Source organism: Trachurus japonicus, chromosome 13, assembly GCF_045865225.1.
Source record: "Trachurus japonicus isolate A0001 chromosome 13, Traja_1.0".
In the NCBI taxonomy this organism is placed as follows: domain Eukaryota; kingdom Metazoa; phylum Chordata; class Actinopteri; order Carangiformes; family Carangidae; genus Trachurus; species Trachurus japonicus.
The window spans coordinates 17,995,726-18,017,863 of record NC_140919.1 but is presented as its reverse complement, the minus strand read 5'-3'; the positions used below and the strand labels follow the sequence as shown (position 1 = coordinate 18,017,863).

At 43.4% G+C, this 22,138-nt stretch overlaps 2 protein-coding genes across 5 annotated transcripts in view; one reads left to right on the top strand and one right to left on the bottom strand.

Moving 5' to 3' along the window:
• The window catches only part of gdpd5b (glycerophosphodiester phosphodiesterase domain containing 5b), a 50,049-nt gene extending 33,906 nt beyond the window's left edge, over nucleotides 1-16,143 (top strand). Inside the window, exons 7-17 of one of the 4 annotated variants that reach the window (XR_015037462.1) lie at nucleotides 270-363; nucleotides 2,230-2,375; nucleotides 3,569-3,651; nucleotides 5,539-5,689; nucleotides 7,629-7,850; nucleotides 8,536-8,693; nucleotides 8,785-8,932; nucleotides 10,475-10,557; nucleotides 12,971-13,083; nucleotides 14,132-14,466; nucleotides 15,485-16,143. Coding sequence is in view for 3 of the 4 variants with exons in the window: in XM_085795076.1 (XP_085651202.1) it covers nucleotides 270-363; nucleotides 2,230-2,375; nucleotides 3,569-3,651; nucleotides 5,539-5,689; nucleotides 7,629-7,850; nucleotides 8,536-8,693; nucleotides 8,785-8,932; nucleotides 10,475-10,557; nucleotides 11,377-11,391; nucleotides 12,971-13,083; nucleotides 15,485-15,570 (1,299 nt within the window). In the remaining variant the exon portion in view is untranslated. Of the gene's footprint in view, nucleotides 1-269; nucleotides 364-2,229; nucleotides 2,376-3,568; nucleotides 3,652-5,538; nucleotides 5,690-7,628; nucleotides 7,851-8,535; nucleotides 8,694-8,784; nucleotides 8,933-10,474; nucleotides 10,558-11,376; nucleotides 11,392-12,970; nucleotides 13,084-14,131; nucleotides 14,467-15,484 lie in introns of those variants that run through there. The other 3 variants (XM_085795076.1, XM_085795078.1, XM_085795077.1) reach the window with 3 other exon arrangements.
• A 2,647-nt stretch (nucleotides 16,144-18,790) lies between these two features.
• On the bottom strand, nucleotides 18,791-22,010 carry hspa13 (heat shock protein family A (Hsp70) member 13). The gene is made up of 5 exons (XM_085795075.1): nucleotides 21,848-22,010; nucleotides 21,372-21,715; nucleotides 20,312-20,525; nucleotides 20,066-20,233; nucleotides 18,791-19,764 (listed from the first exon to the last, which is right to left on the bottom strand). Exons 1-5 carry the CDS (start codon nucleotides 21,870-21,872, stop codon nucleotides 19,196-19,198), a joined length of 1,320 nt encoding a protein of 439 aa, XP_085651201.1. The 5' UTR covers nucleotides 21,873-22,010; the 3' UTR covers nucleotides 18,791-19,195.
• Between the last annotated feature and the right edge of the window lie 128 nt (nucleotides 22,011-22,138).

The following is a 22,138-nucleotide window of genomic DNA, read 5'->3' as shown; positions in this document are numbered from 1 at the left end:
TGTGATTTGAATTGTACTGAAGTGCCATTAAAATTGAATGCTTCTGCAAATGATAGCTATTATCTCTGAATTGTGCCACCAGTGTCTTAACCCTAGATAATTCCTGTAATTTCCATGCCTGTCTGTCTTCTCTATCTTTGTTTCTCTTCTTTGTCACCTCTCTTAAACCCCAATTAATTCCCTTATCTCTCTCTTTTTTTCCCCTTTTGTTTTCATTTCTCTATATCTTTTTTTTTCATCTCCTGCCTTCACCCTCACTGGTCCTACAGGCTACAGGTCCGTTCCTGCACATAGGGGCTCTTGCTGCGGTCACGGCGCTGTCATGGATTGTGGCCGGACAGGTGGCCCGCGCAGAAAAAACAAGTATGTTTACCTTTGTCACACAGAATACAAGTTACTGTTACCTGATGTAACAGTCGACCACAAACACACACACACACGCGCGCGCGTACACACAGTTACAGGAAGAGTGGTGAATGATTAACATGATGTAGACAGAGGCCAGGACCTCCACCCAGGGTGTCGGAGATAACGAACATTCCTGTGGGCTCATGTGATGTTTTCCAGCCGGGACACCTTGGATTATTTTCTCCCTCAGTACAGACTCAGAGCTCTTTCTGGGAATTAGCAGCTAAAAGCTTAAAGTCAGTGTCATTTATATGCCAGTTTTATTGTCCGTGCGAGAAATTGTAGCCATACATGAGCAGTATTTTTTTGTAAATGTCAGTGGGTTGTGTACATTATTAACACACCCAGTTAAAGTGAAAGGTGCAATGTGGCTAAAAGACTTCTACTTCCAGTGATTTACACAACGACCCACTGGGAGCGACATTTAAAACTAACAAAAGAAATCTTCTGCTGCATTTTTTTTTTTTTTTCTGCTTTTGGAGCCTTTGACGGTGAAGGTGGAAAGTCACGGCCAGGTGACTCCCACTGTAGCATCTCTGCTGTAATGCAGAGTGGAGTCTGAATACTAAATAGGGTGTGTGTGTGTGTGCGCATGTGTGTGTGTTGGGATGAGGGCTCGAGGGCGGTGAATCTCATGTGTGTAACAGGAGTTGTCGACTCAACCCCGCCCCTCAGCTGACCTTGAAACAAATGCATTCCCCTGTGAGTGTGTGTGTGTGTGTGTGTAGGTCCACATTTGCAGCCTTCATCGCTCACTTACACTGAGGTGCATGCTGGGGTAAGCGATCTCCTCGGCCCCTTAATGTCAATGTTGTTGGCGTTGCTATAAACGGTGCTGAGCATTACCCACATTCACGGCGGCTACTGTACGTCCATCATGCATCTCTTTAAAAACCCAACGAGAGTCCTAGATGTCACATAAATGTCTCTGTTGGTTACAAATCAAAACATAAACATAAGATAATCAGTTTCCCAAGATTGTCAGTGCTGTGGATTATATTTGTCTATTTATGTCCAAGCTGAAGATGTTTACCAAGAGCTCGAACTGCATGAGTCACTGGTCACATAGTGAAACCGCTAACGACTCTATCAGTGCAAAATAAACTTTACCACGGGAATCATTTTCATTTTAGCAGTACAAATATGGATGTTTACAACTTCTAACATTTAAAGGAATAGTTTGACAATATCGGAAATGCGCTTTTTTGACAAGTTCAAACCACCTGATACAGTAACTCCCTGAAAACAAATGTGACATGTTAGTTTATGAGCTTCAGATATACTACAGGGCAGATTTTGGATAGAGATTTCCTCTGTTTCCAGTCTTTACGCTAAGCTAAACTAAGCTAACATGTTCCCCACAGGCATGGATGGTATGTCCCATAAAATTATATATAGGCTACTAGGGACCGACCGATTATCGACATGGCAGATAATATCGGCCGGTATTCAGCAGTTTTTTCGATAATCTGTAGCCTATTGGCCGCTTTTTCACAGATAACCAATAAAATAAATGTATTTTTTAAGCACGCTCAAGATCTGTGTTGGAGTTTAAGTATTTCTCCACAAAAATTTAAGGTGTTTTTATCACAGATTTTCACAGTGTACAAAAAAGAAACAGTTTAATGTATTCAGTCTGATCTCAGGTGTGTTATGCTAAATTGAATGAAAATGTCATTGTTAATATCGGTTATTGGTTTCCTTGATTACTAATAATCTGTATCGGTATCGACCCTGAAAAAAACATCTCGGTCGATCCCTAATCTATACTGTAATTTCATCTTTACATCAGAGACTTGATCATCATCTGTCTTGTCCCAGTTTTCCAGGTGGTGGTGGTGCTGCTGTATCTCAGTATGTTACTGGGACTCTATGTGATGCCTCTCTACATCGACTCCCCCTGCATCATGGAGCCCTCCACCCTCAAACCACGGCCCGATGTTATTGGTCACCAGGGAGCGCCCATGGTAAGTCAGCTGACCTTCATCATTCAGTCAGAAGAAGATGGGTAAATGAAATGCGCGACTCAGGCTTTTTATGTTTACGTACACTTTGAGCCACCTCACATTTGCATTGCATAGAAACGAGCCATAACGGAGAGCGCCAAGGACCGCTCCATTCTGCTTTGGAGAAGGCCGAGGAGAAACTGTGCAGCCTTTCATAGATATTTGTCCACCTTATTTTTCACTCATTTCTCTCCTCCTGCTCTTCCCTGAGCTATTCTAGTCTATTAATGACCTTGTGGTCCGGCAACTGAAAATAGTCCACAAACATTGCGCAGTCGGAGCCTGGAGCTCTGGCTGCCGTGTGTATGTGCAGGAATATATTTTCTCTTTCTGGCAAACGCGGAGACAACTGTTACTTCTGCAGCTGGATGCGAGAGACGTTTTTGCCTGTTGATTTCTGGCGATGAGCTTCTCTGCTGCCTCTTCACCTTTTCAGCTGCACCGCCTCTCTCTCACAGATCAGATTATAGACTCCGCTACAGTGTTTAAGTGCCTGTGGGTCAAGTGTGCATTAGTGGTTTACGTTAATATGGCGCATGCACACTACAGCACATTTTCATTTTTCATATCTGATTCATGGGCTTGGATTAACTTTATTGCATCCAAGCGTTTACCTGGAAAGAGATTTATGGACTTGGCACGATAGGCCGCTGTGTATTGTGCAATCCATCCAAGGAAAAGGAGTTTCTTGTTTTTCATTACAGTTGCTCACACGCTCAAAAACACACACACCCTGCCTTTCTGTGGTATTTGTGTAAAGCGATCGATCCTTACAGAGGAATCTAAAATTAGGAGTGGCTTTGGGAGCCTGCAAGAAACTCCCGATGGTGGGGGAAGAGGGGGAGGAGGGGGAAGGGTCACATGACTGGGCTCAGTTTTCCAGCCGAAACCTGTATTGATTGTAGCATCATTCCTATCCTGTGGTTCCCAGCTTAACTTGCATGGTCTCACAGGAAAAGTGCGCAAGTAATGTATTACCTATTGGCTTTGTATCGATCACAACCTTGACTTGAAGAGTTAAATGGCGAAAAGACAATTGCATCCTGTTTTCCTTTCGTGATGTTGGTTTATGATTAGCAAAATGAGTCACTCACATCTGTGATAAACCACATTAATGGGAATTTGTAAAAAAAAATAACCTACTTTGTTTCCAGCTTGCTCCAGAAAACACCTTGTGGTCCTTCCAGCGAGCTTTGCAGATGAACGTCACAGGGCTGGAGGCTGACGTTGCTATCAGGTGACAAAACACACACTCACTCACAAATATACTGCACATAAATTTCAATAAAGCACAATGAAAAAGCCAAAAGAAGGACAGGTTATTTCAATTTAAATTCAGTTCAAAAGTACTTTATTATTCCGTTAGGAACTTCGTTGCGGAAGGACATCAAAAGTGCAGGTGCAAAACAACGGTCCACGCATCCCTACATACCACAGACATACCCAACACAATAATAATACACATTCCTACAACCACAGATAAGTACAAGTACTCGCAGCAAAGATTAAAATCTTTTTTTTTTTTTATATATATTATATTTATATTTCGTTTTTTCAACCCTGGTCTCCCTTAAAAAAAATCTAAACCAAATTCAGGATTAGCTCATATACCCACCAAGAGAATAAATAATGAAGCAATTATATATTATTCATATGACGTATATTATTCATAAATTAATTCGAAATCAGAAAAAACCAGTGACTCAACACACAGTCATGATATTAACCGGCACAGAACGGGCTCGAGCGTCACAACAGCAGATCAGTGTATCAGCAGTCAGTCAGTAGATGGAGGCATGATGACATCACCGACGTGATGGGAGGTGACAGGCCGAGCCACACAAGACACACTGGGAGGAGGAGGAAAGAGGAAGTGGGGAGGGTGGATGTGGCAGTGGCCATGGAAGGGGTGGGGGGGGTTTACATGTTTACTCATGCATGTGCAGTGATGGAGGATGAGTTATTGTGTTAAGTGGGGGAGTGTTTCGGAGTTGGAGCAGGTTGCGTGTTTGTGGGCGGGGCCGGTGTTTTCTATCTGTACAGTAGCGTGTTTCCGGTTATCGTCACTCTGGTTTCTTGCATTTTAACCAACTGCAGACTCTTTTATTGTGTTAGCAACCACTTTGGCGCCGTGTGTGTGCGTGTGTGCGTGTGTGCATGAGTGTGCGCTGACTATGTTCCCAGTCCTGTCCTAAGAGAGGTGAGTGCATGTGTGATTAGTGCATGCCGCTGACAGGTAAGCTCCTGACTGTGCTGAGTAATTAGACTTGATGACAACCAGAGCGACAGTGAGACTCCAGTCTTGCAGCAAACCAGACACACACACATCCAGTACACACACACACACACACACACACACACACTCACTCACACACACACCTGCCCCTGTTTCCTTTGCATCTATTTTGTGTTTGTTTTTTTCTCTAATTCATAAATTGCGGAATTAACAGTTCACAAATGCTAATGTTAAAACAGGAAATTTTGTTTCTCTTGGCGAAAGATTTGAATAACAAATATTGAGAAATGGGGACGTTGCCATGGTTATGTCAGGATAACAACCTGACGTGAACTCAAAAAAATGGAGCTCATTTGCTATTCAAATATTAAGCAGCAGCTTTTTCCCATAAAAAAACAAAAACAAAAAAAACCCTGACAGTCTGTTGTTTCCTCTGTCGCCCTTTGTCTTTTGCTGTCGTTCGACATGATTTCAAACTCTGAGCTGCACATAAAGTGACCTGTGGTGATACCTTCGAGTGCTTTCTGGTTGTAAACACACCCTCATTTTGAAGTCTTATAAAGCCGTGAGTGACAGCGGTGGGTTTATTCTGTGTCACTGGGGTTTCAAGAGTTCATACAGATAAAGGCTGCTGCCCAACTTTGAACATTAATCCTCATTAATGTGAAGCAGAAATTATTAATGTCTCTATAATTAAAGCATTCATGACAGTAACAGATAATCCATGAAAGGGGTGAGTGGTGAAGTCGCTACGTCAGAGACATTAAAATTAAAAATAAAAAACCTCCGGCCAATCAAAATGAAGGATCCTATGTGTCCATTGCAAAATGATGGACACGGGAACATTGGTCTATTATTCATTTGTTCTGTCTATACTCTGATCACCAGTGTGGATGGAGTGCCTTTCCTAATGCATGACCGCACCCTGCGGAGGACCACAGACGTAGACAAGGTTTTTCCAGACAGACGGATGTACGAAGCCTCATTCTTCAACTGGACTGATCTGCAGCAGCTCAACGCAGGACAGTGGTTCCTTAAGGTAGTTCTTGGCCTCGGTCTAATGAGGACTAAATTTCTGGGATTATGTTGAAGCCATCTCATCTCTTCTCTCAGCGTGACGTGCAGTGATGTGTGATAAAGGTCATTATCCCACTGAGTCATGAGTGCTGCTCTCTCATTGATCCTTCGTGATGTCCTCTGGTTTCATCTGAGTACTGAGATCCAATGTTAGATGGTAGAGAGAGATAGTGGGTCAGGGTCAAACAGCGCTACAGAATATTTTTGTCTGTTTCAACCTGTTTTGGAGTAACATACCAGAGTGGGGCCAAACAGGATCAAAATACACTGGCAAACAAGGCATGAAAATAAACACTGGCCTGTCCGGGTGCCCAGTTATTCTTCCCTGCGTGGCTCCATATGGGAGTGCAACATCTACAAGAAATGGAAAACTGAGCTACTCTGTTGTTGTTTTCCTACATAGTCATCACCTGTGTCTGCTTTTATCCTCTTCCTCTGTTACTGAGGAAGAGAATCTGGATCCATTTGTTGCCAGATGCAGCGCTGAGCCTCTTTGCTGAGCTTCACTTCAATCCTTAGAGAGTTTACTCAAGTCATGTATTTCTACTCTTTAATCGGTCTACTTGCTTAAAGGGATAGTTCAACATTTTGGCAAACTGGCCCATTGCCATAATCCCTATAGTTTTAGGAGTAGGTTCGTTACCTTTATTTGTCGGTACAAGCTATTTTTAGAACGGCGGAGCAGAGCCGTGAGCTGCTCAGAGCTACAGTACGCTACGGAGGCTCATGGGATTTATTGGTTTCCTTCATCAAACTCATCAAATACACAATCCAACAACTCCACAACGCTCTGGTGGACAAGTTGTGACCTGCACATTCACCACGCTATGAGATAATAACAGAATGTTGCGCAACTGAGTTGTTTTAGAGGTAAATTCATGCAAAACCGGTGATGCGCGTTCAGCTCTAAAACAACTCCGTCTCGTAACGTTCTGTTATTATCTCATAGTGTGGTGAATGTGCAGGTCACAACTTGTCCACCAGAGCGTTTTGGAGTTGTTGGATTGTGTGTTTGATGAGGGAAACCAAGAAATCCCATTAGCCACCGTAGCGTAGCTCTGGGCAGCTTGCGGCTCTCCTCCGCCGTTCTATAAACAGCTTGCACCAACAATTAAAGGTAACGAACCTACTGCTATGACTATAGGGATTATGGCAATGGGCCAATTTGCCAAAATGTTGAACTATCCCTTTAAGACTAATGTGTCAAATATCTCTCAGTAAAATGTAGTGGAGTGTAGTAGTAGTGTCTTCCATTCTCATTATGCATTTTTAAATGTGTTTGTTAAATGTTTTTCTTCTGGACCTTATAGTATGTGAGATCACATTACTCTATGAAGACACTTGGCTGTTTTTGCTGTGTCAGTGTTTGAATGTGCATTACCTTCTCCCCTCTCTCTTTCAGTCTATTTACCCTGCATGTGTGCATATTGAGACTGGATATTGTATTTAAAGAAAAGCCTTATTGTTGCCATGTAGATACTCACCGTCAGTGCCCCAAGCATGTTACCTCATATGGCCTGATTGTATAATAAGTGTCATTAAAATAATTTTTGAGTCTGACAAGTGAAGTGAAGCACATCGTGTTCAAGCTCAATAAGCGTCATCTGATCATCTTCTCCTGTGTGTTTTGATGAGCAGTGAGGGAGCGCTCAAGCGGGAAAAGAAAGAAAGAAAATGTGGGAAAAACATTCCACTATTTTTATTTCCTGTAGGCGTTGTCAGAACCGTTCACATTAACACTGGGATGGATGCGTTTATTCAAAGCACCTATTAGGATTGTGGATGCATAGGCATTTTTTCCTTCAGCTTCCCAAGAGCACATTGTTATTGCTTTGTAGAAATTGTGTTTTAAACAGTTAAATGTGTGATAATCCTCACGCTGCTCTGCCCCTCGGTTGCAGGATGACCCCTTCTGGATGGTGCACACCCTGTCCCAGCATGAGAAGGATCTGATTGCCAACCAGAGTGTGTGCAGCCTTGAGCAGCTTCTGAGGCTGGCCTCCTATCATAACAGCACAGTGGTTTTCAGGCTCAGGAGACCTCCCCCGGACCACCCCTGCTACGACAGCTGGATCAACGATACTCTGCAAGCTGTGCAGCAATCTGGGGTTCCTCAGAGCCTGGTAGGTGTAGAAGAGCTGAACACGGAGATCACATCATATCTGTTTGTTTATTAAACACATCTCACGTGAATAGGACAGCTATATACATTGATGCTACTCTTCTAGACTAAGGGCAGATATCGTTCCCTGTAACTTCATTAAAGGGATAGTTCAACATTTTGGCAAATTGGCCCATTGCCATAATCCCTATAGTCATAGCAGTAGGTTTGTTACCTTTAATTGTCGGTGCAAGCTGTTTTTAGAATGGCGGAGCAGAGCCGTGAGCTGCTCAGAGCTACGCTACGGAGGCTCATAGGATTTCTTGGTTTCCCTCATCAAACTCATCAAATACACAACAACTCCAAAACGTTCTCGTTGACAAGTTGTGACCTGCACATTCACGCTATGAGATAATAACAATCCACCAGAGCGTTTTGGAGTTGTTGGATTGTGTATTTGATGAGTTTGATGAGGGAAACCAAGAAATCCCATTAGCCTCCGTAGCGTAGCTCTGAGCAGCTCGTGGCTCTGCTCCGCCGTTCTAGAAATAGCTTGCACCGACAATTAAAGGTAACAAACCTACTCCTAAAACTATAGGAATTATGGCAACGGGACAATTTGCCAAAATGTTGGAACTATCCCTTTAACATCGATGACACAAGGTTTCATAGAAACAAGTGTAACTGAATGTTTGTGCTGTGAGCAGGTGATGTGGACTCCAGATGAGCACCGGGCTCAGGTGAGACAGCTGGCACCGGGTCTGATCCAGACCTCAATGGAGAAACTGAGTCCTCAAAGTCTCCATCAGTCGGGCATCAGCAGGCTGCTGCTCAGATACAACCAGGCCAGCACACAGGACATCAGGTAGGACACAACATGCACTTATCACAACACTCACATTATATGTATCTCATAATACTATTTCTATTTCTAAATGTGTGTGATTTGGTTTCAGTAACTTCTCCGAGAGCCACATCAACCTCACCCTCTACACTGTCAACGAGCCGTGGCTGTACTCGGTGCTCTGGTGCAGCGGGGTGTCATCGGTGTCCTCCGAGGCCTCGCATATCCTCAGAAAGGTGCCTTACCCCATCTGGCTCATGGTAAGGATCCATCACACACTCTATAGATGTTTTGTTTTTTTTCCTCCTGGTACTTCTCACTTTATCTGTCTGGCTTTCAGCACAATTTCTTTTAAAGGTGTACAGAAAAGAAAAATGAATTTGATTCCACTCTGGGTCATAAAATTAGTGTAATAACTCATCTATCAGATGATGTAGCCCAAACTCTGTGCAAAATTCTATTTTCGAGTAAATCCGGGATAAAAGTGTAGTAGTTTTTTTCGCATCGGATAATGCAGGCGCACAAATTATGCGTCACGCTGCTCACAATTCATCAGCCACTGATATTGGATCCATCATCCGTCAATCAAACGTCTGAGACAACACACACACGGAGCTCGGTCTCGCCCCAAACATTGAATATCCCGCCCGCTCGATAACGACCAATCAAATTTGTTTTCCTTACTCGGGTAAACTTGTGCGGCAGCTGATGAAAACTCGTAGAAGGAGGCGCGACAAACAGGACAAACGGCCATTTCTGAACACCTTTAAACACAAAAACTGCTCTGATTCTATACTTTACCTCACTTCTTGATGAAAAAACTTAAACTTAACTTGATCTAGTGTTTACATTAAAGTAGCAAACTTGTTTTTTAATAAGCTACATTCAATATGTGTTGTTTACAGTTCATATGTCTTTGCGCAGGCTATAATCTTATTGTCAAGAGGGTTTGATGTGCCCCCTCAGCCGGTCTCCTCTCCGCTTGCTGCACCTCCTCCACATGAATAAATTGGATTTTACTGAGTCATATCAATAAGGGACCTTAGCTTTCAACAGAGCTCATCTACTGTGTTTATTCCCTGTATTGAACACGCTATCCTATTACTTTGCAACAATCATCTGAGGCCCCGGCACAGTAGGAAGCGACTCGCACCATCATTTTGGCAAATCCTTTAGAGGATGACTCGTCTCTGAAAACCTCTCATTGTGAGCAGCACCCACACTGTGCCTCTCTCTGGTGTCGTTTCACTTCCCTCGTCTGTGCGGTGGGCCAGCCAGCCTGGCCCCCACCCCTCAACCCCCCGTCTGTGCCACCATACGGGAACTCTGCATGATAACATGTAGATGTGACCCCGGCCCCCTGCTGTGGTTCAGGCAGAGTCTGGGGCTGTCGGGCATCGGCAGTCTATTAATTTAAACAGTGGATCTACGACGTCAAACATAATCTTCCATTGGACGTTAATTAGGGCAGTGGGAGTGAATATTTATCATGACGCTATCAGTTATCTAGGCCAGTTTTTATTTTTATTGGTACTTATTCATTTAAAAGTCATTTGAATATCAACAAATATATTATTTATGGTGAATATGCTGATGCCAGAGATCTAAAAGTGTAGCTTTATTTGCAGGAGTATTTATTTATATGGGATTTCAAGACTGTTAAGATGTTTAGAGACTGTATTGTTGACATACAGCGCCACCCAGTGGTGGATCTTGCCATAACATTTGATGAAGGCCAGAAAAAGGACTTGCCATAATGTTGTGTGTGTGTGTTCTTTGTGTGTGTGTGTGTGTGTTTCCAGAGACCACATGGATACTGCCTGATGTGGGTGTCTGCAGACCTCATCTCCTTTGCTGTAGTCATAGGAATATTCATTTTCCAGAAGTAAGTACAGTCGCACCGTGATGTAACTGTAGTCGGATCACTGAAGTGAGTGATTATGCAAGAGTTGGTGTTTCTCCATTTTTCTGCTGGTGAATGAGGAGGGAAATAGATGATGCTCTTGTTGTGTGTGTCTGTGTGTGTGTGTCTGTGTGTCCTGTTGCGCTCACTGTGCCTGCAGTGTTTGGGTGTGTGTGTGTGGTTTCATTATGATTCAGCTATAATGACCTTGAAATGAGAGGCTTACAAGTACACACAATTAGTTACTAGGAACATCATTATTATTATTATTATTGTAATGTGGTTGTATAAGCTGCTGTCATGATGATGTGTCTCTGCTGTGTGTGTGTGTGTGTGTCTCTCCGTCCACCTCTACCTGGTCACAAACCAGCGGTGACAGAGAAGATGTACTTTTGTATGAGCATGTCCTCTCCTAGCTCAAGTGTATGAACCGCTCACACCCTCCAGTGTCTCTCTCTTCCTCTGCTGGAGCGTGTGGTATTGTGTCTCACACAGATGGCCCGTCCTCCTGTTGTTTCTGGGATGAGGGGAAGACTTGTTAAATATATTTTTTTGTTTTTTTGTGTTTTGCTTGTTTTCCACGCTCGGGTGCAGGTTTGCTCTGCCCAGTCGAGCTCTACAGTCGCTTCTGCCGGCTTCTGAACTGACCTCTCTTGTCTCCTGCCTTCTTTTTGTCCTTTTTTGTCCTTTTCGCCTCTCCTTCCTTCCTTCCTTCCTCCTCCTCCTCCTCGTCCTCTCTCCTCTGCCTGATGTGCATGCTCTTCTCCTCCTCCTCTGCTGCATTCTGGCATCTTCTCTCAGCTATCACATGATCAGGTAACTGGGTCACCTATCTGACCCAAAGTCTTTTCTCTCTTTTCACCCTCTTTCTGTCTTTCACAGTCTGTACTCATCGTTGTTTTGTCCTTTTTTCCATCCTGTCCTTTTTTCATTCTTTCTTTCTTTCTCCGCTCTCTTTTTGGATCTCCATCTGAATTTTCGCTCCACCTAACTTCTACTGTCTTTCTATGTTTATTTTCGCTCTCTCACTTCTCTGTGTTTCACCTGAATCGTTGTAAAGCACTGCTGCCTCTTTCCTCTGGAGGGAGGAGCTCACGTCTTTATCCCTGTGGACTGAACTAAAATGAACGCTTTCCACCCACACAGCAAAAAAAAAAAAAGAAAACCCACAGCATTAAGTCCCCAGCGAGATTTTAAATTTATTATCTGTCTCATTAAGCCAAACGACTAAGCATCCAAAATGAACTACGGATATGCCTTCATCAGGGGGAAGTGCCTCAGGATTGGCTTTTATTGATGCTGATGAACTAAAGCCTCGCTTGTCTGCATTTCTGTTCCTGAATGCCTCTGTGCATTAGTCACCGCTTTTATTGTGACTAATGCTCTTCTCTTAAGTTAATCGAAAATCAAGGCCGTTCATTAAAATAAGGACGTCGTTTTCACATACAGGAAATGAATTCCTCTGCCTTGACTGATATGCTAATCTGAGGGAGCCAACTGAGCACCGTGGTTTCACAGAATAGAGAAAAATGTCCTTGAGATTACTCACATGGTATTTTCTGTAATAGAGCACACGCAGGAGAAATGTATTATATTCAATCAAATGAAGATTAAAAGAGAGTTTGTTTTTGCTTTGTACACACAATAAAATAATATTTATGACTAGTTTTCATTTAAATTTCTAATAAGTCTTCATTTATAATTACTGTATACAGTGTACATTGCTTTAATAATGGTTAATGAGTAATTTTATGCTTAATACTAATGCTCAGTAAATCAATTAAAGAGCAACTGAAGAGTTGCCAGGCTGCAAAAATAACTTTGATTTGGCAACATGACCACCAGCACTAAAAAAGGATCAATGCCAAAATTCATTTCACAAATGAATGGGCTTTTATTGATAGGTTACTCTCATTGTAGCTAATTTATTACCAAATACAGAGGATATACAAGACACAACCTGGCAACCCAAACCTTGTTGTTTAAAAAATGGCTTATAAATGATTTATGGAGCATAGTTTATATAAACACTATTAGCCAGTAATAAAGCCATTAGGTACAGCCTATAGATAAGAAAGTGGCAGTCATATGTTACAGCTCATTTCAAAACTGTCTACAGTATAAACTGTATTCACTAAATAACTCTTCAGTGTTTTATTTTGTTTACACATAAAGTAGCATTCTGTAACTTCAGTTTCCTCAAAATATGTTTTCTTCATAAAACACAGCCAGGTATGGACATTAACTCCCTAGTTCCACCTTAAAATTAAAACCTTCTTCTTGTACGGACCAGAACCCTAGACGGCATGTTTTTGCGAGCAGAGGCAGCAGTATTCAGTGATACCCGTGTTGTTTCTCGTCGTGGTGGTTTCTGACCTGACATGTGACCCCGCAGGTATCGGATGAGCGGTATGCGCAGCTACAACCCCGAGCAGATCATGCTGAGCGCCGCGGTCAGGAGGTCCAGCCGAGACATGAGCGTCATGAAGGAGAAACTTATCTTTTCTGGTAAGCGCCGTCGCACACAGATGTAAAGAGACGACGTGCACATGTTTGCTACTAGCCTTTGATGTTTTTTAGTGTGGTGGTGTTGTTGCTGTTGTTGTTGTTGTTGTTGTTGTTGTTTATTTGGGCTCCTGAACTCGAGAACAAATTCATTTCTTTGTTAAAAAAAATAAAAAATCAATAAATCAAACTAAAATTCAATTTTTTAAAGGGATAGTTCAACATTTTGGCAAATTGGACCATTGCCATAATCCCTATAGTCATAGCAGTAGGTTTGTTACCTTTAATTGTCGGTACAAGCTATTTTTAGAACGGCGGAGCAGAGCTGTGAGCTGGTAAGAGCTACGCTACGGAGGCTCATGGGATTTCTTGGTTTCCCTCATCAAACTCATCAAATACACAATCCAACAACTCCAAACCGCTTTCGTGGACAAGTTGTGACCTGCACATTCACCACGCTATGAGGTAATAATGGAACATTATGAGACAGAGTTGTTTTCGAGGCAAATGCAGAGACTGCTTGCTGAAAAACTGCCCCCAACGGGAACGCGCATCAGCGGTTTTGCATGAATTTACCTTGAAAACAACTCTGTCTCATAATGTTCTGTTATTATCTCATAGCGTGGTGAATGTGCAGGTCACATCTTGTCCACCAGAGCGTTTTGGAGTTGTTGGATTGTGTATTTGATGAGTTTGATGAGGGAAACCAAGAAATTCCTTTAGCCTCCGTAGTGTAGCTCTGAGCAGCTCAGCCATTCTAAAAATAGCTTGCACCGACAATCAAAGGTAACGAACCTACTGCTATGACTATAGCGATTATGGCAATGGGCCAATTGGCCAAAATGTTGAACTATCCCTTTAAAAAAAAAAATCAATAAATGAAACTGCTAAAGTTCACTTTTTTTAACTTAAAGACAAGGAATGAGTCTTCTTGAGTTTCAGGTTCTCCACTAGCATGTCACTCCATCCCAGCATGCACCTGTTTGAGTATCTATGAATGTTGTCGCTCCTCCTCTTCTTCCTCCTCCTCCTCCTCTGTTCCCTGTTGAAGGTCAGCCCCAGTAGCCGCCTGCCTCCTCCATCCTTCGTGTGTGATGATCACCACCTCCTGTCCATCCTACCTCCTCTCCATCTCCTCCGCCAGCAGCGACTTCTTCCTTTTCATTCCATGCATCCATTGCATCCCTCGTTACCTGCCACCTCTCTGCCTCCTCTGCCCCCTCTCCCCCACCTTCATCCATGACTTCATGCACCCCCCCCCCCCCCCCCCCCCCCTCCACCCACCCACCCACCCACATTCCTCCCAGTGGAGACAACGTTGTGTGTAGGGGAGCTTATAGACTCCCCCCAGTCAGTCTAGACAGCCACTAGTGCTGGGGGTGAAAGGTAAGTCCAAAGTCAGCTCTTTGTTCTCGCCATCATTTTCTCCATTATTTGATTAAATTTACATTTTTATTCCTCCTCTTTTTTCTTTTTTTTTTTTACATCATCTCTTAACCCTCCTGTTGTCCTCCTGGGTCAAGGAAGCAAGGAAGGAAGGAAGGACGAAGGGAAAGAAGGAAGGGAAAAAGGAAACAGAGATGGAGTGAGGGAACAGATTGGGTCAAAAAGGAAGGAATAAGTAAGGACGAAAGGAAGGGGGGAAAAGGGAGGGAGGGAACAGATTTGTTCAAGGAAGGAAGAAAGAAGGAAGGGAAAAGGGAAGGAAAGATAGATGAGGGAGGGAATAGATTGGGTCAATTGGGTCAGAAGGAAGAAGTAAGGGGGAAGGGAGGGAGGGAGGGAAAAAGGAAGAAAAGAAAGATGGAGGGAGGGAACAGATTTGTTCAAGGAAGGACGAAGAAGAAGGAAGGAAGGGAGGGAAAAAGGATTGTGCAAAGAAGGAAGGGAAAAAGGAAGGAAAGATGGAGGGAAGGAACAGATTCGTTCAAGGAAGGAGGAGGAAGGAAGGAAAGATGGAGGGAGGGAGGGAACGGATCGGGGCAATTGGATCAATCAAAAGAGGAAGGAAGAAGTAAGGACGAAGGAAGGAAAGAAAGATGAAAGGGAAAAAGGATTGTGGAAAGAAGGAAGGAAGAAGGGAAGGAGGGAGGGAGGGAAAAAGGAAGGAAAGAAAGAAGAAAGGGAAAAAGGATTGTGGAAAGTAGGAAGGGAGAAAGGAAGGAAGGAAGAAGTAAGGACGAAGGAAGGAAGGAAGGAAGGAAGAAAGAAAGAAAGAAAGAAAGTAGGAAGGGAGAAAGAAAGTAAGTAGGAAGGGAGAAAGGAAGGAAGGATGGAGGAAGGGAACAGATTTGACCCAGTAGATCAACAGGAGGGTAAAACAAAAGTGAGTTTTCGTGTAACTAGTGACAAACAGTATGTACATTTACTGATGTGTGTTTTGTTTTGTTGTGGCGCCCTCCAGAGGTGGGGAACGGCGTTGGCAGTGCTGAGGAGCTGTACGCAGACAACGGCTACGACTACTACACCAATCAGGGCATCAGCCAGTGATTGGAAACCCCCAAGGCCTGTGTGAGTCTGCTGCGGTGATGTTCAAATCATTCCTGTTGACGGTCGGTGTAAAATCTCTCCTGCTGCTCTGTCCTACTGATGAACTGACAGACTGCTGTACGTGACGGAGGAAACAACCACCCAGCTGCTGTGTGTACATTGTGTAAATAGTGTTTTGTTTTTTTTTTTTTGCTTGTCATGACATACTGTATATCGCACGGGGCTAAACGCACTTTGTATGAAATTCGCCAAATCTGCGGCCTCCTCTCTCTCTCTTTCTCTTTCTCTTCGCTCCCTTTCAAAGTTACAAAGTTACCAAGTTACAGAGTTTCCAGATTCTTTAAGCTAATTTTCCAAAGCAGTTTATTATTATTATTATTATTATTATTTTAAGCACTGTAAATGTCAATGATATTCTTCTCTTAGCGAGTGAATTTCTTTTTAACGAGGCTTTTTACAGCCCTTCATTGCAGCATGAGCCTTCTGTCAGCACTCCACCGTGCTGCTGTTCATAGTAGTACTAACACTATATTTGTATTTAAAGAGAAAAAAAAACAAAAAAACAAAAAAAAAGACACAAACAAGCTGTTTACAGTGGGTCCTGCCTTCTCCTCCAGGTGAAATGTTCACATGGTGTATGTAAGATAATTATTTTGATAGAGGCTGATTGACCCCGCCCCCCTCCCCCTCTCCCCTTGCCCCTGCCCCTGCCCCTGCCCCTGCCCCTGCCCCTGCCCCTGCCCCTACTTCTTCAGATCCGTGCATGTTACAGTAAATGATCATATCAATGACTTGTGTGAGCTGTGCTCCCAGTGTGTAACCAGAAGACAGAACCGGTGAAAATGGTTTTGGGGCGAAGATTTGTGCAGTCTTTTAATGGTTAATGTGAATGTGTTATGGTTTTGTTTTGATTTTTTTTTTTTTTTTTTTAAGATGTGTAAAAGGTGTATTGTGTGTGTGTGTATCCTGACTGGAAGTGTTTTTTTTTTTTACCCTGTGTGCAGTGCTATGTTGAATGTGTTATTATTGTACATAAGAGATGAACCCAGTGTGAACGATGCTCCAGCCAATTCAACAATTACATTTCAAACAATGACAGTTAATCACAGTAGCAATAGTCTGGTTGTGATGGGGAGTCGTGTCGCTTCCCACGCAGCCTCTAGACTGCAGTATAAAAAAGTCTGTGGTGTTCAGAAGAAATGCATCTTTACTGTTAGTTTCTGGTGTAACGCTGAATGTTGTTAGATAAATGAAGTGGGTGCTAAATGTGAATATATATAAAGCTCCAAGCTAATTGAAGGGACGCTAGTACAGGTATCAAAGGAGGCAGCACAGGGTCAAGAATCTGATTGCATTTTGTGTTGACTTTCTTTCTTTGGGTATTTACTGTGCCTCAGAAGTAAACATTAAAAAATCTTCTAATACATAAGTTTCCTCGTGACTCTTTAATTTACTGTGATTATTTTTAGCCCTTTTTGGGTTTGTTTTTTTTACACCTCAGCAGTTTTTTTTCTGTCTCCAGTGCAGCTGCAGAAGTCATGTGAGCGATCGTATTTGTCTAGATTAAAAAAAAAAAAAAAAATGTGAAGTAGGTCAGAGTGTGCTGCTAAAACTGGTAAAAGGGTCAGTTCTCTTTTTAAAGATTATCTGGGGTTTGGTGTTTTGCTAAAAGACGGAGACGGGAGGAGCTGGGCATCAAACCACCAGTGCACTACCCCTAATGACTTCACCTCTTTTTGAAACAGAAAATATAAGGTTAAAGATATAGTCAGTAACGTGCATCCAGAAAATAGCAGCACTTAAAAAATCTCTATTGGCTGCTCAGGAACATTTATGCCACATAATTGACTTTTCTCTGAAAACAAACAGACCGTGGAGAAGTTGAGAAATGCAGTTTTAATATGCAATAGTTATTTAACGTTTCATTTTATAAGTGGCTCGACTCTGACAATAAATTAAACTTGGAATATAAAAATAGATCTTAATCCCATCGTTTTTCTTATTTCGTCTCCCTGTTTCCACGGGGACAAATTGCATTTGTACATGATCTAATACAAATAGCAGAACTTCAATTATACCAACTCTTAACTGAAGATCTCAGTTACAACATGAGAGATAAATCATCTGAGAAGAGGAACTAAAATAAATACAGATACTCATGAAAAGATGTTTGGCAAATAAAAACAGTTTCAAAAGGAATGTAGGTAGGTAGTAGGTACCATCAGTAACACTCACTGGACCGTCTGTATTTCACATACAGAGTTTTGGGTTGGACAAAGAAAGACACGGAAATGGAAATCAACATCCATGATGGTTGAACAATTTGTTGAGGCACTCTGATCAAACATCCTGTGCGTGACAGTGACACATTTCTCAATATCAAATACACAAGGCACCAGGAAGCAAAGCTTTGGTCCTTCTGTGGGACGACGACAGCTTTTACCAAACTCTCGTGCGGCACAATTAATCGTAGCGTGCAAGTCGCCGAAATATTGAAATAACATGTTGGCTATTGCACAAAAAAAAAAAGTGGAAGTTGGGCCACAAGTGGAAGTTTTCAAAGTGCATCTCTGCTCCATCTCTCTGATGGGGAAATGATCTAATAAATAACATGAGCTGTGTTGTTGTCGGGGTTAACGATGCTAATGATTTAAAGTTTACAGTACTGTGTGAACATTAAGGCTTTCTCCAACATGCACCCTCGTCTGTTAGATGGACACCTTCTGTATGAGTAGTCTATATTGCGGTGAATTTGTTTTACATGAATTGTGCGTTACTGAGGTGTCTCTGTGTCCCGGTTAGTTTCTCTCAACAGTGGATGTGAAATTATCTCAGAGACCTGGATGAAGGTCTGTCTGAACCACAGCGGTTCACTTCATCTCCAACTATTTAGCAGCTTTCTAAAAAAAAAAAAAAAAAAGAAAGGCACACGCACACTGTATGTCAGCCTTAATGAGAAATGACTTGTAAAAACACCTGCACTCATTCACTCATCTACACACGCAGCCGAACAGTTAAATGTCAATAAATAAATAAATATCTGAAGACATACTGGCTTAGTCTTTGAGTCCTTTTAACGAGTGGTTGTTCCCTGAATTGAACACCGTTGCTGTATCTACCATAAGTAGTAGTAAGCATCGTCAGTGAAGCTGAATGTGTGTGTGTGTGTGTGTGTGTGTGTGTGTGTGTGTGTGTGTGTGTGTGTGTGTGTGTGTGTGTGTGTTAGTAGATACACGACAGATGCTTCTCATTCACATTTCATCAGAATCTCACTGTTGTTTCTGATGAAAGTTTGCACAACAGCAGCCGTGACTTTGAGGATTATAAGAGAAGTATTGACTTCTGCTGATGTTATCAGCCATTCCACGTTAAAGAGGAATGAAATACACGTCTGTACTTTTTTCTTTTTTTTTTCTAATAGTGCCATCTTTCTCAAACAAAGACGCACAAGAGGATTTGAAAACCTGAATGTCTTGTACGTCTCCATTCCTGGTGACGGTAATTTCTGTTGTGCATTTTTCTCTCATTAGCACTTGAGCACTTTAGAGAAGCACGACACAGTCCACAATGAGTGACAAGTTTCTGCAGCATCCCTTTCTGTCGTAATAAATAAACCTAATCAAGATTAGCTGAAGTTCGTCTTGCGCAGGTGTCTGTTGGGGATTTCGATGGCGCTCACTTGCAGAGGCCACGAGCCGCCCATGATACCGGCCTGAATGGCCACGCCTGTGACCACGGCCAGGTCGGGGTCCACCGACGTGTTGGGCTCCTTCCCGAAGTATTCGCTGATCAGCCTCCTGATCCGCGGTATCCTGGTGGAGCCTCCGACCAGGACGATCTCGTCCACGTCCTCCTTCCCCAGGTGGCCCTCGGCCAGCACCGTCTCCACCGGAGCCAGGATCTTCTGGAACAAATCCTCGTTGAGCTCCTCAAACAGCTCACGAGTGATCGCAGCCTGGAAGAGAACCGGCGCGGTGGCGGACTCTGAGCCGTCGTGCGTGTAGAGGTGGAGCGGCACCTTGATGGTGACGCTGGGTTGGACGGTGAGGTTGATCTTGGCTGCTTCCACGGCCTGTCGGAGACGATGGACGTCCTCTTTGAGGGTGGGTGGGACGCCAAACTGCTGTCGGACCCGCTCCGTGGTGAACTGCAGCAGCCTCTGGCTGAAGTCTTGTCCTCCCAGCTTGTTGTTTCCTGCCAAAACACAAAGCATCCATTTAACAACAGCGCTCCACTCTCACTCCGGCTTTAGACCAAAGCTGCTTTGTGACGTTTCAGATTACAAACACTGAAATTACATCAGGTTTTTCTCTGAACAGATATTAGACACCTGCTATTTCTCTCAGCTGTTGAATCCAGTTCAGATCAGGGAGAAGAGATCACAGAATAAAAGAACAATGCTTTTAGGCTTTTGCTGCACAACAAAAGCAAAAGCTTTTGGGGTCATATCACCTCTTCTCTCATGTTACTGAGGCAGAGCAGCAGCAGCACCCACCTGCCATGGCTCTGGTGAGGAACATGCCTCCCTGTTTGTTGAGCAGAGACACATCCAGGGTCCCTCCCCCGAGGTCAACCACCAGCACGTTGAAGACGTCCACCTTGTGCAGACCGTAGGCCATGGCCGCCGCCGTGGGCTCATTGATCACACGTAGGATCTCCAAGCCTGCAAGACAGTAACATGAATGTTTAGAAACTCATCATCTTCAAACGAACGACATCTTCAGATTTATAGAGAACTGACCAGCGAGGTTGGCGGCCCTGACGGTGTAGTTCCTCTGCCTCTCGTCGAACTCTGCAGGAACAGAGATGACGGCTTTCTGTACGGGGACGCCCAGCTGCTTCTCCGCCATCTTCCTCATCTTCAGCAGCAGCCTGGAGCCGATGAATTCCGGGCTCACGGTGAAGGTTTGGTTGGTGGAGATCACAAACTCTGCACTTCCATTGTTGTTGACCACCTGAAGGAGAGGGAGGAAAATGTTACCAATTATTTGAACCTATGTTTTTATTCCGCAGTTAGCACTTTACTTATTTTTTCAGTATTTCTATAATGCATATTTTATGTTCAAAACAAGGAGCGCTTTGTGGACTCCTTTCTCAAAACTAGACGTGCTCCTTGGAGAGGGATCCAGTAGGTGTTTCTGAATTATCTGTTTGACTCCCTGATGAAGGCTTGATGCTGAAATGCGTCGTAGTCATTTTAAACATGTCATTGTGACAATGCCAGATTAATTAAAGGGATTTTATTTACTCAAGAGAGTGCCTTGGAGTTTTTCTTTGCTTTTCACGGTGCATATTTTATATTCATCTATTTATTCTGGTTGTTTTTAGGTCAGCTTTATTCGTCTAAACCAGTGCAATGTCATTTCCTTCCCTGTACACTAATTGAGGGGGTTATCTATCTATCTCAGTGTTAGAGATTTCAATACAAGGAACAAAATGTACAAAAGGGAGCTCCTAAAGCAAGTTGTGACAATGCCAGATTAATTAAAGGTATTTTATTTACTCAAGAGAGTGCCTCAGAGTTTTCCTTTGCTTTTCACAGTGTATATTTTATATCTACCTATTTATTCTGGTTGTTTTTAGGTCAGCTTTATTCGTCTGAACCAGTGCAACGTCATTTCCTTCCCTGTACACTAATTGAGGGGGTTATCTATCTATCTATCTATCTATCTATCTATCTATCTATCTATCTATACAGTGACATTGATTTCAATTCAAGGAACAAATAAAGGGCAATTATGTACAAAAAAGGAGCTCCTAAAGCGAGTTGTAAACACGTTTTTTTCACCAGCTTGACCCACCTTGAACGGGTAGCGAGCGCTCTCCTGCTCCAGCACCTCCGGCTCAAACATCTTCCCGATGAACCTCTTCGCGTCGTAGATGGTGTTCTGCGGGTTGGTGTCGGCGAGGTCCACGGCTTCGTGTCCGGCCAGCACGGCGGCGTCGGCGGTGAAGGACACGGCGCTGGGGATGCTCTTCCTGCCCTCTTCGTCTGCTATCACCTCCACCTCGCCGCTGCCCGGGTGGAAGACGCCCACGGAGCAGAAAGTGGTGCCCAGGTCCAGGCCGATCACCCGGGGCTTGGGGGGAGGGAGGTACTGCTGGCCCAGATACCCGGCCAGGAACAGGGCCAGGATAACGGAGCCTGTAAGTTAACAACACGCGTGTTATTATCATTAACAGGTGGAGGAAACCAGTTAGCTTTGACGTGTTAGCATCCAGTGACCGGGTAATTAACGTTACAGGAGGAGGGAAACATGTCTTTTTTTTAACTTACCAATCATTGAAATTTCTCCAGACATTGTCACTCTGTGTCTGGAGCCCAAACGCCGCTTTAGAAAATCACAATATATCGCTTAAAATGTTCACGTTGCGGTAAAAATGATGTCCGGCTTTGGCAGCTGGACTGGATGATGCGAAACAGTAAATTTTTTAGACTACCAGTAAAATCATACACGTCAACACTGCATGACTCCCAGTGCACGCTGGGTAACGTAGTTTACGTCACAGACCGTCGACGCCACCGATGGCGCAGCAGAATTTAGCTTTGTACTACAGTTCCCATGAA

Coding starts and splice junctions, on each gene's coding strand:
- hspa13 (XM_085795075.1), bottom strand. CDS start 21,872: ATGTCTGGAGAAATTTCAATGATTG. Junction 21,716..21,847: donor TGGAGAAATTTCAATGATTG/GTAAGTTAAAAA, acceptor GTTAACTTACAG/GCTCCGTTATCCTGGCCCTG. Junction 20,234..20,311: donor CAGGGCCGCCAACCTCGCTG/GTCAGTTCTCTA, acceptor ACTGTCTTGCAG/GCTTGGAGATCCTACGTGTG.